The sequence below is a fragment of the Ranitomeya variabilis genome, chromosome 6, assembly GCF_051348905.1.
Source record: "Ranitomeya variabilis isolate aRanVar5 chromosome 6, aRanVar5.hap1, whole genome shotgun sequence".
NCBI classification, from domain to species: Eukaryota; Metazoa; Chordata; class Amphibia; order Anura; family Dendrobatidae; genus Ranitomeya; species Ranitomeya variabilis.
Genome location: NC_135237.1, coordinates 31,697,327 through 31,715,749, shown reverse-complemented (window position 1 = coordinate 31,715,749; position 18,423 = coordinate 31,697,327). Strand labels below are relative to the sequence as shown.

The window sequence follows — 18,423 nt, the reverse complement described above, 5'->3', positions numbered from 1 at the left end:
TTGGCAGTCCCACAGTACAATGTGCCCAGCCGCTTTTACTTCAGCAGGCAAGCCGTCCCTGCCCTGCACAAGCATGTGGAGGGACACATAAAACACGCGCTACTGAACGCCGTCAGTAGCAAGGTCCACCTCACCACCGATGCGTGGACCAGTCAACATGGACAGGGGCGATACCTTTCCCTCACTGCCCATTGGGTTAATGTCGTTGAGCCGGGTACAGACCGTGCGAGTGGCGCAGGACGTGTCCTGCCCACTCCAAGGATTGCAGGAATCCATTCTGTACGCATTGACTCCTCCTCCTACACCAGTTCCTCAGAATCATCGCTGCAGGAGCTGTCACAGTCCACCTCCACATGGACCCGTGATGAACGTGTACCTGTTACGACCGACATGAGCACAGCCGTGGCCAAACGTCAACAGGCCGTTTTGAAATTAATTTATTTGGGGAATCTAAGCCACACAGCGCAGGAGCTCTGGAATGCCATCAAGCAGGAGAGCGATGTGTGGTTTGTGCCAGCGAATCTCCAGCCAGGCATGGTAGTGTGTGATAATGGCCGAAATCTGGTGGCAGCTCTGGGCCTCGGCAACCTCACTCACATCCCATGTCTGGCACATGTGCTCAATTTGGTCGTGCAGAGTTTTCTGAGGGACTATCCGGATCTTGATGCACTGCTGCACAAGGTCCGCCTAGAGTGTGCTCACTTGCGGCGTTCCAGCACGGCAAAAGCGCGCATTGCGGCTCTGCAGCGCCGACACCGCCTGCCGGAACATCGCATCATATGTGACCTACCTACCAGGTGGAATTCCACGTTACATATGTTGGAGCGGTTGTGTGAGCAGCAGCAAGCTGTAATGGAGTACCAGCTGCTTCAGGCGCAAAGAAGTCGCAGTCAGCGCCGTACAGACTTCACAACCACAGAGTGGGCCACTATGAATGACGTCTGCCAGGTTTTGCGTCCCTTTGATTATTCCACGCGGATGGCGAGTGCAGATGATGCACTAGTCAGCATGACTGTCCCCCTTATCTGCCTGCTTGAAAAATCACTGCAAGCGCTAAGGGATGATGTTGTGGAAGAGGTGGAGGATGAGGATTCAGCATTTCCATCTTCTTCTGGACAGTCAGCGCCACGTGGTTCCTCACAAACGCGTAGGCAGGGGACAGTTTGTGAGGAGGATGAGGAGGAGTCAATGGAGGAGGAAGACATCCGTCCAGAGGAGGGAGTTACACAATTGTCCAGTAGTCAGTGTGTACAGCGAGGGTGGGGTGATGACGAGCGGGCAGAGATCACGCCTCCAGCAGGGGACAGCGTTTCTTGGGCAGTTGGCAGTCTGCAGCACATGGTGGATTACATGCTGCAGTGCCTGAGAAACGACCGCCGCATCGCCCACATTCTCAACATGTCTGATTATTGGGTGTTCACCCTCCTCGATCCTCGCTACCGGGACAACGTAGAAAGCCTCATCACACCGTTGAACCGGGAGCGAAAAATGCGGGAGTACCAAGACACACTGGTGAATTCCATCATCTTCTCCATTCCAAGTGAGAGAAGTGCTGCTAGTGCATTCCAAAGCAGCTCAGTGCGTCCAGGCAGTGGTGGAGGCTCTGCACAAAGAGGGAGCAGAAGCAGTGCCTCTGCCCAAGGCAAGAGCAGTATGGCCCAACTGTGGCACAGTTTTCTGTGCCCGCCACAAAAGTCTACACCATCACAGACGGCTCCAGTCAGCAGGAGGCAACGGTTCCGTCAGATGGTGACAGACTACATGTCTTGCCCTCTTGCTGTACTCCCAGACGGCTCTTCCCCTTTCAAGTTTTGGGTCTCAAAGCTGGATACATGGCCAGAGCTAAGCCAGCATGCATTGGAGGTGCTGTCTTGCCCTGCGGCCAGTGTATTATCGGAACGTGTCTTTAGTGCTGCAGGTGGTGTACTAACTGACCGTCGCATGCGACTATCCTCCGATAACGTTGACCGGCTTACTTTCCTGAAAATGAACAAGGCCTGGATCTCGCAGGAATTTGCCACTCCTCTTCCTGATTAAATAATTAGGTGACTGTCTACAGTATCCAGGTCTCCTGTTGTGTTCATCTTTCTATCACCCGAACTTAAATTCCTGGGCTCCAACACCGCCAGTTGAGGCTCAGAAGTGCCGTCTGCACAGTCAAAACATACGACCCAGTGTTATTGGGTTTCAGTAACGTCAGCTGATCCCCAGCTGTGTAGCCGGCAATGTGTCCTGCGACCGCCACGCTGACACAACAACTGAAATGTAAGGGAACCTGTCCCCCCCCCCCCCAAGGCGTTTGTTACTGAAAGAGCCACCTTGTGCAGCAGTAATGCTGCACAAGGAAAAGGTAGCTATTTTTGTTTAGCTCCTTGCACACGCAGAACTTAACACTTATAAAATGTGTCCACTGATACCGTAAAACTGTCCCGGAGGTGGGACTTTCCTTCGTAATATGACGCAGCACAGCCGTCATTCCTACCCCCTTGGCGCCGTGCCCCGGCTCCTCAGCGTTGTTTGATTCCGTCCCGGAGCCTGCGCTGTTATGTTATCCCTTGGCCAGGCACACTTAGCGCTGCCCGTCTTCTGACATCATTTGGTGTCAGGATGGCTGCGCCTGTGCGGCCGCGCTGGCCGAGAGCCCGCCTCGCAGTGTCTTCTGATTTCATCCCACTGGGGGCCTGAGATCCATGGACATGCGCAGTGCATATCTGAACCTACGGTCACACGGTATCAGGGGACACATTTTATAAGTGTTTAGTTCTGTGTTTGCAAGGAGCATCATGAAAAGAGCCACCTTTTCCTTTTGCATCTTTTTTGCTGCACAAGCTGGCTCTTTCAGCTACAAATGCCTTGGGGGGGGGTTAAAGGTTTCCTTTCGACTTTCTCCAATCAGGCTTCGGCCTACATTGTGTTCCTCTGCTTCGCCTCCTGTCCCTGGGCTCCAACACCGCTAGTTGTTGCCTGGTAGTGCTGTACGCACAGTCAACAGTCCCTCCTCTGTTATTGGGGTTCAGTAACGTCAGCTGTTCCCCTGCTGTGTGTGTGGCAATCCCTCCTACCTCCTCCTACCTCCTCCACCTCCTCCTCCTCCACCTGTCCCTGGGCTCCAACACCGCTAGTTGCCGTCCAGAAGTGCTGTCCGCACAGTCAACAGTCCCTCCTCTGTTATTGGGGTTCAGTAACATCAGCTGTTCCCCTGCTGTGTGTGTGGCAATCCCTCCTACCTCCTCCTACCTCCTCCACCTCCTCCTCCACCTGTCCCTGGGCTCCAACACCGCTAGTTGCCGTCCAGAAGTGCTGTCCGCACAGTCAACAGTCCCTCCTCTGTTATTGGGGTTCAGTAACGTCAGCTGTTCCCCTGCTGTGTGTGTGGCAATCCCTCCTACCTCCTCCTACCTCCTCCACCTGTCCCTGGGCTCCAACACCGCTAGTTGTTGCCTGGTAGTGCTGTACGCACAGTCAACAGTCCCTCCTCTGTTATTGGGGTTCAGTAACGTCAGCTGTTCCCCTGCTGTGTGTGTGGCAATCCCTCCTACCTCCTCCTACCTCCTCCACCTCCTCCTCCTCCACCTGTCCCTGGGCTCCAACACCGCTAGTTGCCGTCCAGAAGTGCTGTCCGCACAGTCAACAGTCGCTCCTCTGTTATTGGGGTTCAGTAACGTCAGCTGTTCCCCTGCTGTGTGTGTGGCAATCCCTCCTCCACCTCCTCCTCCTCCACCTGTCCCTGGGCTCCAACACCGCTAGTTGCCATCCAGTAGTGCTGTCCGCACAGAGCCAAACACCTCGCCAATGTGTTAGTGGGGTTCAGTAACGTCAGCTGTTCCCCTGCTGTGTATACGGCAATGTGTACTGCGACCGCCACGCAGGCACAACAAGTTAAATTTAAGGGAACCTGTCCCCCCCCCCCCAGGCGTTTGTTACTGAAGGAGCCACCTTGTGCAGCAGTAATGATGCAAAGGGAAAAAGTGCCTCTTTTCATGGTGCTCCTTGCACATGCTGAACCTAACACTTATGAAAAGTGTCCCCTCCTACCGTGATACCGTCCGGTAGGTGGAACTTTCCTTTGTGATGTGACGCAGCACAGCCATCATTCTTACCCCCTTGGCGCCGTGCGCCGCCTCCTCAGCGTTGTTTGAATCAGTCCCGGAGCCTGCGCTGTTAGGTTAGCCCTTGGCCATGCACACATTTTGCGCTGCCCGTCTTCTGACATCATTTGGTGTCAGGCTGGCTGCGCCTGTGCGGCCGCGCTGGCCGAGATCCCGCCTCGTACTGTCTTCTGATTTCATCCCACTGGGGGCCTGAGATCCATGGACATGCGCAGTGCATATCTGAACCTCCACCTCTCACTCATCTCCCTACGGCTTCTTCAAACTGTGCGGTGTCAGCTGGTCCCTAATAGCATGCCACGGCCGTGACACCGCACAGTCTGAAGAAGCCGTAGGGAGGGGAGTGAGAGGCGAGGATATGCACTGCGCATGGCCACGGATCTCAGGCCCCCAGTGGGATGAAATCAGAAGACAGTACGAGGCGGGATCTCGGCCAGCGCGGCCGCACAGGCGCAGCCAGCCTGACACCAAATGATGTCAGAAGACGGGCAGCGCAAAATGTATGGCCAAGGGCTAACCTAACAGCGCAGGCTCCGGGACTGATTCAAACAACGCTGAGGAGGCGGCGCACGGCGCCAAGGGGGTAAGAATGACGGCTTTGCTGCGTCACATCACAAAGGAAAGTTCCACCTACCGGACGGTATCACGGTAGGAGGGGACACTTTTCATAAGTGTTAGGTTCAGCATGTGCAAGGACCATAATTAAAAGAGCTAAGTTTACCTTTTCCAGCATTAGTGCTGTACACGATGGCTCTTTCAGCTACAAACGCCTGGGGGGGGGGGGGTTAAAGTTTCCCTTTCAACTTGCTCCAGTGCAGGCTTCGGCCTACACTCTGCTCCCTCTCCTCCTCCTGCTGACCCTGGGCTCTAACACCGCCAGTTGGGGCCCGGTACTGCTAGCTGCACAGAGAAAAACACCAGCCAATGTGTCAGTGGGGTTCAGCACCGCCAGCTGTTCCCCTGCTGTGCAGCCGGCAACGTGTCCTGCAACAGCCATGCAGGCACAACAGACCCAAAGCTGCCGCCAGTGCAGGCTTCGGCCTACACTCTGCTCCCTCTCCTCCTCCTGCTGACCCTGGGCTCTAACACCGCCAGTTGGGGCCCGGTACTGCTAGCTGCACAGAGAAAAACACCAGCCAATGTGTCAGTGGGGTTCAGCACCGCCAGCTGTTCCCCTGCTGTGCAGCCGGCAACGTGTCCTGCAACAGCCATGCAGGCACAACAGACCCAAAGCTGCCGCCAGTGCAGGCTTCGGCCTACACTCTGCTCCCTCTCCTCCTCCTGCTGACCCTGGGCTCTAACACCGCCAGTTGGGGCCCAGATGTGCTAGCTGCACAGAGAAAAACACCAGCCAATGTGTCAGTGGGGTTCAGCACCGCCAGCTGTTCCCCTGCTGTGCAGCCAGCAACGTGTCCTGCAACAGCCACGCAGACACAAGAACTGGAATTGAAGGAAACCTGTCCCCCCTCCCCCAGGTGTTTCTACGTTTTACAGCCACCTTGTACGACAGTAATGCTGCATGTGTGCAAGGTGGCTCAGAAACTTATTCTCCTTGCCCATGTTGAACTGAACACGTCTAAAATGAGTCCTCTGCGACCATTAAAATGTCCCTCAGGTGTGATTTTCCTTTGTATTGACACGCAACAAGCTCCTTGGTAGCGCTGCCCGTCTTCTGGCATCATTGTTTGGCTGCCTGCGCCTCTGCGGCCGCCTTGCCCCACACAACGCCCCTCGGTGTCTTATTTATTTGTACTGCGAGGGTGTGATTGATGGGCATGAACGGTGCATTTCTTCGCCTGTCCCTCATCTCCTTCCGCCTTCTTCGGACTGTGCGGCTTCATGGCCGTGGCATGCGATAAGGGATCAGCTGACGCCGCATAGTCTGAAGCGGGTGTAAGAACCCAAGCGAGAGGCGAACATATGTACTGCACCAGGCCATGAATCCCAGCCCCGCAGTGTTTTAACAATGTTAAGACACTGCGGGGCTGGGATTCATGGTCATCGCAAACCGCAACGGCCGACATTACATGATGTCAGAGGATGGGCAGCGCTAACAGCGCAAGGCCAAGGGATAACACGACAGCGCAGACTCCTGTGCAACAAATAACGATGCTCAGGAGGCCTGTTGTGAATTTGGATTCTGGGCTCCCCCGGTGGCCGCTTGTGGAATTGGACTTGTCATCCTCTTTCCTGTTTCACCTGGTTCCATCAGTAGTGGGTGTCGCTATTTAAGCTCATTTCTCTGGTGGTTTCTTGCCGGTCAACAATGTTATCTGATGCCTCTCAGTGCTTGTTCCTGCTTCTAGACAACTACTAGATAAGTTGGACTTTTGTCCATGTTTTGTTTTGCCTATTTGTTCCAGTTCACAGCTGAAGTTTTGTTACTGTGTCTGGAAAGCTCTCGTTGATCAGGGATTGCTACTCTGGCGTTATGAGTTAATGCCAGAGTTTAAGGTAATCTCTGGATGGTGTTTTGTTAGTGTTTTTCTGCTGACCATGAAAGTATACTATCTGTCTTCTGCTATCTAGTAAGCGGACCTCAAATTTGCTAAGACTATTTTCCTGCTGCGTTTGTTGTTTCATCTGAACTCACCGTCATTATATGTGGGGGGCTACTGTCTTCTTTGGAATATTTCTCTAGAGGTGAGCCAGGTCTTATATTTCCCTCTGCTAGCTATTTAGGTCTTAGGCCAGAGCTGGGCATCTAGCGATAAATAGGAAATGCTACCTGGCTATTTCTAGTTGCGCGGCAGGCTTAGTTCATGGTCAGTATAGTTCCATCTTCCGAGAGCTTGTACCTCTATAGGCTTGCTATGATCTCTGCCTGCAGAGATCATGACAGTTTGACCGGCCAATAAAGTGTTAAAGACCCAGGTTGAGAAAGGAGAGTTATAAGAAGTCTGCTGGAATTTTTTTTTTTTTTTTTTTCCTCCAGTCTGCCTTGCTGCAGTCTTTTTTCTCTCTCTCCTCCTAATCTCTGTATGCTCTGTGTGCACCTGACAATAATGGATCTCCAGAGTGTAACTGCGGGTTTGAATAATCTCATCACGAAAGTACAAAATTTACAAGATTTTGTGGTACATGCTCCGGTATCTGAGCCGAGAATTCCTTTGCCGGAGTTCTTCACAGGGAATAGAGCTAGCTTCCAGAATTTCCGAAATAATTGTAAGCTTTATTTGTCCCTGAAGTCTCGTTCAGCTGGAGACCCTGCTCAGCAGGTTAGGATTGTGATTTCCTTGCTCAGGGGTGACCCTCAAGATTGGGCCTTCTCATTGCCAGCAGGGGATCCTGCGTTACGCGATGTGGATGCGTTTTTTCTGGCCTTGGGCTTGCTTTATGAGGAACCTCATTTGGAACTTCAGGCAGAAAAAACTTTGATGGCACTATCTCAGGGGCAAGACGAAGCTGAAGTTTTCTGCCAGAAATTCCGTAAATGGTCTGTGCTTACTCAGTGGAATGAGTGCGCCTTGGCGGCAACTTTCAGAGAAGGTCTCTCTGATGCCGTTAAGGATGTTATGGTGGGGTTCCCTGTGCCTGCAGGTCTGAATGAGTCCATGACAATGGCTATTCAGATTGATAGGCGTCTGCGGGAGCGCAAACCGGTGCACCATCTGGCGGTGTCTATGGAAAAGACGCCAGAAAGTATGCAGTGTGATAGAATTCTGTCCAAGAGCGAGCGACAGAATTTTAGACGGAAGAATGGATTGTGTTTCTATTGTGGGGATTCTACTCATGTTATATCAGCATGCTCTAGGCGTACAAAGAAGCTTGATAAGTCTGTTTCCATTGGCACCATTCAGTCTAAGTTTATTTTGTCTGTAACCCTGATTTGCTCTTTGTCATCCATTGCCACGGACGCCTATGTTGACTCTGGCGCCGCTCTGAGTCTTATGGATTGGTCCTTTGCCAATCGTTGTGGTTTTGATTTAGAGCCTTTGGAGACTCTTATTCCTCTGAAGGGGATTGACTCCACCCCATTGGCTAATAATAAACCACAATACTGGACACAAGTAACCATGCGTATCAATCCGGATCACCAGGAGATTATTCGTTTCCTGGTGCTGTATAATTTACATGACGATTTGGTACTGGGATTGCCATGGTTGCAGTCTCACAACCCAGTCTTGGACTGGAGAGCAATGTCTGTGTTGAGCTGGGGATGTAAGGGTATTCATGGGGACTTACCTTTGGTTTCTATTTCGTCGTCCATTCCCTCTGAAGTCCCTGAGTTCCTCTCTGATTATCAAGACGTCTTTGACGAACCCAAGCTTGGGTCGTTACCTCCGCACCGTGAGTGCGATTGTGCCATAGATTTGATACCGGGTTGTAAATATCCAAAGGGTCGTTTGTTTAATCTGTCTGTGCCGGAACATGCTGCTATGCGGGAGTATATAAAGGAGTCTTTGGAAAAGGGACATATTCGTCCATCTTCTTCTCCCTTGGGAGCTGGGTTTTTCTTTGTCTCAAAAAAAGACGGCTCTTTGAGACCATGTATTGATTATCGGCTTCTGAATAAGATCACTGTTAAGTATCAATACCCATTGCCATTGCTTACTGATTTGTTTGCTCGTATAGAGGGTGCTAAGTGGTTCTCTAAAATTGATCTTCGTGGGGCGTATAATTTGGTGCGGATCAGGCAGGGGGATGAGTGGAAGACCGCATTTAATACGCCCGAGGGCCACTTTGAGTATTTGGTCATGCCTTTTGGTCTTTCTAATGCCCCTTCAGTTTTCCAGTCTTTTATGCATGATATTTTCCGCGATTTTCTGGATAAATTTATGATAATATATCTGGATGATATTCTGATTTTTTCTGATGACTGGGACTCTCATGTCCAGCAGGTCAGGAGAGTTTTTCAGGTTCTGCGGTCTAATTCTTTATGTGTGAAGGGGTCTAAGTGCGTTTTTGGGGTCCAGAAAATTTCCTTTTTGGGGTATATTTTTTCTCCCTCTTCCATTGAGATGGATCCCGTCAAGGTGCAAGCTATTTGTGACTGGACCCAGCCCTCCTCTCTTAAGGGTCTTCAGAGATTTTTGGGCTTTGCCAACTTTTACCGCCGATTTATTGCTGGTTTTTCGGATGTCGTTAAACCACTGACTGATTTGACCAGACAAGGCGCTGATGTGGCTAATTGGTCCCCTCATGCTGTAGAGGCCTTTCAGGAGCTTAAGCACCGTTTTGCCTCTGCCCCTGTGTTGCGTCAGCCTGATGTGAATCTGCCTTTTCAGGTTGAGGTTGACGCTTCGGAGATCGGAGCTGGGGCAGTGTTGTCGCAGAAAGGTTCCGACTGCTCCGTCATTAGGCCTTGTGCCTTCTTTTCTCGCAAATTTTCGCCCGCAGAGCGGAATTATGATGTTGGGAATCGGGAGCTTTTGGCCATGAAGTGGGCGTTTGAGGAGTGGCGCCATTGGCTCGAGGGGGCTAGGCATCAGGTGGTGGTATTGACTGACCACAAAAATTTGATTTATCTTGAGACTGCCAGACGCCTGAATCCTAGACAGGCGCGCTGGTCTTTATTTTTTTCTCGCTTTAATTTTGTGGTGTCATACCTACCGGGTTCTAAGAATGTTAAGGCAGATGCCCTTTCTAGGAGTTTTGACCCGGACTCTCCTGGTAATTCTGAACCCACAGGTATCCTTAGGGAGGGAGTAATTTTGTCGGCCGTTTCTCCTGATCTGCGGCGGTCCTTGCAAGAGTTTCAGGCGGATAGACCGGATCGTTGTCCGCCTGATAGATTGTTTGTTCCGGATGATTGGACCAGCAGAGTCATCTCTGAGGTACATTCTTCTGCATTGGCAGGTCATCCCGGAATTTTTGGTACCAGGGATTTGGTGGCAAGATCCTTCTGGTGGCCTTCCCTGTCACGAGATGTGCGAGTCTTTGTGCAGTCATGTGACGTTTGTGCTCGGGCCAAGTCTTGTAGTTCTCGGGCTAGCGGACTGCTGTTGCCCTTGCCTATTCCTAAGAGGCCTTGGACACACATCTCGATGGATTTTATTTCAGATCTGCCTGTTTCCCAGAAGATGTCTGTCATCTGGGTGGTCTGTGACCGTTTCTCTAAAATGGTCCATTTGGTTCCTCTGCCCAAGTTGCCTTCTTCTTCTGAGTTGGTTCCTCTGTTTTTTCAGAATGTTGTCCGATTGCACGGTATTCCTGAGAATATTGTTTCTGACAGAGGTACCCAATTTGTGTCTAGATTTTGGCGGGCATTCTGTGCTAGGATGGGCATAGATTTGTCTTTTTCATCTGCTTTTCACCCTCAGACTAATGGCCAGACCGAGCGGACTAATCAGACCCTGGAGACATATCTGAGGTGTTTTGTCTCTGCTGACCAGGATGATTGGGTTGCTTTTTTGCCATTGGCAGAGTTCGCCCTCAATAATCGGGCCAGCTCTTCCACCTTGGTGTCCCCGTTTTTCTGTAATTCGGGGTTTCACCCTCGATTTTCCTCCGGTCAGGTGGAATCCTCGGATTGTCCTGGAGTGGATGCGGTGGTGGAGAGATTGCATCACATCTGGGGGCAGGTTATGGACAATTTGAAGTTGTCCCAGGAGAAGACTCAGCGTTTTGCCAACCGTCATCGTCGTGTTGGTTCTCGGCTTTGTGTTGGAGATTTGGTGTGGTTGTCTTCTCGTTTTGTCCCTATGAGGGTCTCTTCTCCTAAGTTTAAACCTCGGTTCATCGGCCCTTATAGAATATTGGAGATTCTTAATCCTGTTTCTTTCCGTTTGGACCTCCCTGCGTCCTTTTCCATTCATAACGTTTTTCATCGGTCGTTATTGCGCAGGTATGAGGTACCTGTTGTACCTTCAGTTGAGCCTCCTGCTCCGGTGTTGGTTGAGGGTGAGTTGGAGTACGTTGTGGAGAAAATTTTGGACTCTCGTGTTTCCAGACGGAGACTCCAGTATCTGGTCAACTGGAAGGGTTACGGCCAGGAGGATAATTCTTGGGTCAATGCATCTGATGTTCATGCTTTTGATCTTGTTCGTGCCTTCCATAGGGCTCATCCTGGTCGCCCTGGTGGATCTGGTGAGGGTTCGGTGCCCCCTCCTTGAGGGGGAGGTACTGTTGTGAATTTGGATTCTGGGCTCCCCCGGTGGCCGCTTGTGGAATTGGACTTGTCATCCTCTTTCCTGTTTCACCTGGTTCCATCAGTAGTGGGTGTCGCTATTTAAGCTCATTTCTCTGGTGGTTTCTTGCCGGTCAACAATGTTATCTGATGCCTCTCAGTGCTTGTTCCTGCTTCTAGACAACTACTAGATAAGTTGGACTTTTGTCCATGTTTTGTTTTGCCTATTTGTTCCAGTTCACAGCTGAAGTTTTGTTACTGTGTCTGGAAAGCTCTCGTTGATCAGGGATTGCTACTCTGGCGTTATGAGTTAATGCCAGAGTTTAAGGTAATCTCTGGATGGTGTTTTGTTAGTGTTTTTCTGCTGACCATGAAAGTATACTATCTGTCTTCTGCTATCTAGTAAGCGGACCTCAAATTTGCTAAGACTATTTTCCTGCTGCGTTTGTTGTTTCATCTGAACTCACCGTCATTATATGTGGGGGGCTACTGTCTTCTTTGGAATATTTCTCTAGAGGTGAGCCAGGTCTTATATTTCCCTCTGCTAGCTATTTAGGTCTTAGGCCAGAGCTGGGCATCTAGCGATAAATAGGAAATGCTACCTGGCTATTTCTAGTTGCGCGGCAGGCTTAGTTCATGGTCAGTATAGTTCCATCTTCCGAGAGCTTGTACCTCTATAGGCTTGCTATGATCTCTGCCTGCAGAGATCATGACAGAGGCCGCGCCAAGCACCAAGGTGGGATTTTTGCCAGCTGTACTGCGTCTCTTTACGAAGGGAACTCACGCCTCAAAATCAGTTTGACTGTGTAAGGGCCTAAATGTTATACGTGTTCCTTTCAGCGTGTGCAAGGAGCAAAATTAAAAGAGCAACCTTTGACTTGTGCAGCATTACTGCTGCATAAGCTGTGGCTCTTCTACTTTGTAACACCTGAGGGGGTGTTAAAGGTTACCTTTGAAATTGGTTCAAGTAGGCTTCGGCCTACACTCTGCTCCCCCTGCAGAGCCCGGGCTCCAACACCGCCAGTTGGGGCCCGGTACTGCTAGCTGCACAGAGAAAAACACCAGCCAATGTGTCAGTGGGGTCCAGCACCGCCAGCTGTTCCCCTGCTGTGTAGCCGGCAACGTGTCCTGCGACCGCCACGCAGGCACAACAGACCCAAAGCTGCCGCCAGTGCAGGCTTCGGCCTACACTCCCCTCCCCCTGCTCCTCCTTCTGCTGACCCTGGGCTCTAACACCGCCAGTTGGGGCTCTAGGAAGACAAGCTTGAATAGGTCCCCATCCTGGTTCCAGTACCGTCAGCTGGTTCCGGGCAGAGCCTTTGGCTTAGGTGCCTCCCTCTGGGTATCCGAGTTCCACCAACGTCAGGTGGTCCTTGGTAGTGCTTTCAGGCACGGGTACCTCCTGCTTAGTAACCGGGTTCCAGTAACGTCAGCTGGTCCTCGGTAGTTCCATTGGCTCTTGGACCTTCGGCTACCCATCCGGGTTCCAGTACCATCAGCTGGTTCTCGGCAGTGTCTTTTTCTCTTGTACCTTCTGCTCCCCATCCTGGTTCCAGTACCGTCAGCTGGTTCCGGGCAGAGCCTTTGGCTTAGGTGCCTCCCTCTGGGTATCCGAGTTCCACCAACGTCAGGTGGTCCTTGGTAGTGCTTTCAGGCACGGGTACCTCCTGCTTAGTAACCGGGTTCCAGTAACGTCAGCTGGTCCATGGTAGTTCCATTGGCTCTTGGACCTTCGGGTAGCCATCCGAGTTCCAGTTCCATCAGCTGTTTCTCGGCATTTTCTCAGCCTTCTTGTACCTTCTGCTACATTTCCAAGTTCAAGACCCTAAAGACGATGACCCGGAAGACCACCCCTAAGATGATGACGACACCAGAGACGACAACCACCGAGATGACGACGACCCTGGAGACGATGACCCTGAAGACGACCCCGATGACGACGACCCCGATGACGACGACCCCGGAGACGACGACCCTGGAGACGACGACGACATGGGAGACCGAGAAGCAGAAGAACAAGAGGCTGCAGAACAAAGAGCAGAAGAACATTAAGCATAAGACTAAATATCAGAGCAAAAGATATTATCTAAATTATAAGCAGAAGAAGACTAAGCAGTGTATGGGGGTGAGTCCGTTCCTCCTCGTGGTGCCCCTGGATAAAGCCTGATGCTGCAGGCCAACTGAACGCGGACAAATGTAACTCTTTTGTGACAGGCAGAACGGAAGGTGTAATCTTCAAACTTTTATAGATAACAACTACGGGAATGCCTGTCACAAATAAGAATATGATGAAGAAGTTGAATATGAAAAAGATAATAGTTAAATAAAAAGAATATGAACAATGTAAAAAAAAAAAATTAGAGGTAGAATAAGATGAATAAGGTGAAGATAGTTGATGTCAAAGAAGCTGATGATGAGGATAATGAAGAAGAAAGTGTGGGAGAAGTAAAAAAGAAGGTGAAGGACGTGGAAGTAGTGAAACATCAATATCTGACAAAATAATAAAAAAAAATAGTCAAAATCTTTCTAACGCCGAACGTCATAAAAAAAAACAAAAAAACCTGCTATTCTATTTGTTTGGGCTAAACCTCTGTGCCTTTAATGTCTCCGCCACCTCCCCCAATACATCCTACATTATTCTTAGTTGTTTTCCTTCATGTAGAATTAACCTACAAGGAAAGAAAGGGTTTATTTTAATTCCGATATTTTCGTCCCATTGACTTGCATTGGGATCGGGTATCGGTATCGGATTAGATCCGATACTTTGACGGTATCGGCCGATACTTTCCGATACCGATACTTTCCGATATCGGAAGGTATCGCTCAACACTAATCAGCAAATGTAAGCGACATGCATCCAGTAACATATGTATCAACAATTCTAGATATTTAAAAGGAAGCTGTCATGTCCACAAACCCTATAAACCTGCACATAAAGGGTTAATCTGCAGGTAAATAGCGTTGCAATGCTGTCCTGGCCATCTTACTGAAAGCAGTGGATACCAGGAGAAAATTTACTCTATTTCAACCCGGCTTTCAGTCATAGAGGTGTGCACGGTCATGTCTCACAGTGTTATGTAAGCACGCCCCAGCACTTTGATTGACAGCTCGCTCTGCACTGATGGATACACTGCAGATTCGGCTGTCAGTCAAAGTAATGTGCTGACAGTCGCCACTCATTGTGGACTGGTCGGTGACGGTAACCCATTTGTTTTATATAGTGTCCTGTTAAGAGGTCTTATAACAAGAACTACCACCAAGTATCCTGAGATCCTCTTTACCGGTCACTTGTCCGCACGCTTAACCGCTAAGCACAAACATGGAGCGCAAAACTATTGTAAAAGTATTTTATTATAACTGTATTCAGAAACATTGTGCGGTGTAGACCAGGATCTGTCCGTGGCTCCTATGTACAGAATTGTGTTTGCAGATTCTTATTGCCGCCTCTTATATAGAAGTGGTTTTGGAACTATGAGTGGTTCTGGTACTGCCCATTTCTGGAGCTCTGCCCATTGCTCTACCATTGCCTTTGCTCTAGCTCTGCCAGTTCTTTTACCATTGCCCTTGCTCTACCATTTCCTTTGCTCTAGCACTGCCAGTTCTTTTACCATTGCCCTTGCTCTACCATTGCCTTTGCTCTAGCTCTGCCAGTTCTTTTACCATTGCCCTTGCTCTACCATTGCCTTTGCTCTAGCTCTGCCAGTTCTTTTACCATTGCCCTTGCTCTACCATTGCCTTTGCTCTAGCTCTGCCAGTTCTTTTACCATTGCCCTTGCTCTACCATTTCCTTTGCTCTAGCACTGCCAGTTCTTTTACCATTGCCCTTGCTCTACCATTGCCTTTGCTCTAGCACTGCCAGTTCTTTTACCATTGCCATTGCTCTACCATTGCCTTTGTTCTAGCTCTGCCAGTTGTTCAGTTGTTCTGATATTATTGATTGTTCCAAGATCTGGCTCAGGTATTACAGTAACATTAAAAAAAGAAAATCCATATAAAAAGTCAAAGTAAAAAAGCAAATAGTTCTGGAGTTAAATATAATCCTGTAGACGGAGGAGTCTGAGGCGTCGTGCAGGTTACGGCAATAAAAAGCTGTAAATCTGGAGATAAACTGAAGATGCTTTTGTCCTTTCTGTGTCTGTTTTATAAATTTATGGCGTCGGTGAGTTTCCGCTCCTCAGGTATACCATTGACCTGTAAATAGTAATTTATACATATTATTTCAGAATTAAAGAGGTTACATTACCACATACTAGTACACGTCCAATAACAGCTCAATGATTCCTTATCCTGGCTCCGCCCACGCGGAACTACATAATACCCATTCTTTTCAAAATTAGGTGATGATGTCCAACTAACATTCTCATTTATTTCTGTGGTTGATTAATCCATCCTCAACGCTGCTCTAAGACACAAATTTTTGCCACAGGATATATTATGAGATGTTAACCCCATAAGGGACAAAGTAGTATACTGGAGACCCCAATAATTACTCAATATTTTTTTTAAATTTTAAAAAAGGCAAAAATTAGAATAATAGAACTTAGAATTACTCTTTCTAAGTATATATATTTAGAAAAGTTTTAAATTGGATAAAAGTTTTAGGAAATTTTAGCCCCCAAGTGCATGCAATTAGGTAAAAAAAAAGTCCATCAGATTCCCTATCATTTACATCAGTGAAGATACCTAAATTAAGGCAAATTTTTTTCTCCAGCCTCATATTGCAGTTCAGCCTCCTTCATTCTGCAGTTTGGTGACTTTTCATGCAACATCCCTTTAAATTTTGTAGACCTGATAGCAATGTGATCTGACAAAATTCAGTAATCTCATCGACAAGAGAGCAGGTTTTTGGAAACGTCCGTACTACGGCAGATTATAGCTCGGAGCTTATGTCTTGCAGATGTAAATTACACGGAATATCTGTTATACTTACCTCAAATCTCTGAAAAGTGGTCATCCGAAATTCTCCTGGATCCAGAAGCAGCAATAAAGAGGAAGAATGGAATAAATCCCCCAAATCTTTACACATTCCCAGCACGTTTACTGCATGACATGTATGTGGATTCTAGAATCGAAGTAGAAAACTGGCGTGGCTCTCCATAATATACAGATGTCTTTTCTTATTTTTCCTCTTGGCTCAACATATGCTGAGATGAGTGACGTGACTTGAACAACTTTGAAAAAAAAAATCTGACTTTGTGATATTCTGCTGGGAGTCGTTTATGTTATATGTGTTAATATGTGGCCACCCAGTGGTTGTGATGTGCATTGCAGCCTTTTGAGAGTTTTGCTAACATGCCAGGATAATGTAATGCGTTTGTATAATGAGAAATTTCGATATCCGGGACATTACAAAAAAAAAAGTACCTAAGAACAAACAAGCAGGTAATTGCAACTTACCTGCCTGTTGTGCACAGCGCCGCTCTTCCCCGTCACAAAGTGGTCACAGACCGCTCCTGCCGGGGATTCAGAAGCCTCTGCTGACGTCACGTCTACAGATCGGAGGCTTCTTTTCCGCTCCTTTCTGTCAACAGGGCATGACATTCTGATTGACAGCCGGATCCCGTTGCCTAACTGGGGAGCTGGCTGTCAATCAGAATGACCGTGGAAGTCCCACCTTGTCGCGTCAATAGAGGCAGCCGAAGCTCAGGCAGGAGTGGTCTGTTACCGCTCTGTGCCGGAGAAGAATGGCGCCGGGCACCACAGGCAGGCAAGTTGCAATTACCTGCTTGTTCTTAGGTACATTTTTTATTTTTTGTCCCGGATATACCCTTTAACGTGGTTCTCCGGGAACAGAAAAAAAATTACTAACTATAGGTAACCTGCCGTAATCACCGATCGACCAAACCACTGCATGACCAGCTCTATCCTCACCTACTGTATTCTCACCCATCCCTTGTAGATTGTGAGCCTTCGCGGGCAGGGTCCTCTCTCCTCCTGGACCAGTTATGACTTGTATTGTTTAAGATTATTGTACTTGTTTTTATTATGTGTACCCCTCCTCACATGTAAAGCGCCATGGAATAAATGGCGCTATAATAATAAATAATATTAATGTCGCACTCTGTAACGCTAAAGCATGTAAACATGAAATATATGAAATTTGAATTGCATTACTGCTGAAGAAAATAGGAAAAAAAACGAAAGATTTTTAGATCATAATTTGTCCAATTTTTGCATGTCAAACAGCCAACAACAAGGCGACCTTCTTATGCTGGGAACCTACCTAATGTGAATCCTCTCCTACATTTATATAGGTAGGTAGAATTCTGCTGTGATTAAACCCCCAGAGGCCGAGTGGTGGAGCGCTCGGTCAGAGAGCCTATATATAAGTAAAAGAAGACTGACTGTCACTCCCAAACAGAGACCAGGTGTGAACAGGTGCCCAGTAAGAGTAGCCATCTCTATATGTAACTTTACACAACTTTATTTGTTCGTTATGTATGGAGATGGCTACTCTTACTATGAACCTGTGCAGACCAGTGTTCTGTTTAGAAGTGACAGTCAGTCTTTTGTCATTTTCATATAGGCTCTCTAACTGAGCGCTCCAACACTCAGCCTATGGCTTTTTTTAAATCACAGCAGAGGAACCAGCTTAGGTTAGGTCCCCAGCAATGTAGGTCGCCTTGTTGTTGGCTGCCGGACAAGCATGAATTGGCCAAATTATGTAAGTATCTTCATATTTTCCTATTTTCTATTGCAGTAATGCAATTTTCATATATTTCATGTTTACATGCAATAGCTTTACAGAATGCTACTTAATTTGTTAGGTATAGGTAATGTCATAATAAATAAATTCCTAAATATCTTTAATTGGAAAATCACAATCGTATAAAGGGTATAAAGATCAGTATGAAGGGTTTGCTTACAAACCACCAAAGCTGTTGGCTGAGTGAACATTTAAAATGATCCTTAAGTTTTTCTCATGAATATTAGGACAGGTAGAAAATAAAAAAGTAACCCCTCTAGGAGTCAAAGCAGAGTGATGATACATAATGATGGTCGTAGCTCGACCATACTTTATATGGTCGCCATTTAAATATAAATTACTACAGATGACTCCTTCCTCTACGTTCCTCTTAGCTTGGCATATCCCAAAATGACCGTCTCAAGATGATTTTGTGATACTCTGTCAGGAGAGGTTTATGCATTAAGTGTCTATACAGCCACCCAGGGGTTGTGGTATGTTTTGCAGCCTGTTGTGATGATGTGTTGAATCTGTCCTTGCGGGAGAAGCGGGCAGCAAGC

At 48.3% G+C, this 18,423-nt stretch overlaps 1 protein-coding gene across 7 annotated transcripts in view; it reads right to left on the bottom strand.

Annotated features, from left to right (window-relative positions):
- Window positions 1–14,515: 14,515 nt before the first annotated feature.
- SGCE (sarcoglycan epsilon) overlaps window positions 14,516–18,423 on the bottom strand; it is an 83,234-nt gene continuing 79,326 nt past the window's right edge. For 3 of the 7 annotated variants that reach the window (XM_077268160.1, XM_077268156.1, XM_077268157.1), the window contains 2 exons: window positions 16,109–16,143; window positions 15,176–15,369 (listed from right to left, as the gene is read on the bottom strand). In XM_077268160.1, the coding sequence (XP_077124275.1) occupies window positions 15,319–15,369; window positions 16,109–16,143 (86 nt within the window). In that variant the 3' untranslated portion in view covers window positions 15,176–15,318. Of the gene's footprint in view, window positions 15,370–16,108; window positions 16,144–18,423 lie in introns of all 7 variants that reach the window. The other 4 variants (XM_077268162.1, XM_077268163.1, XM_077268161.1 and 1 more) reach the window with 3 other exon arrangements.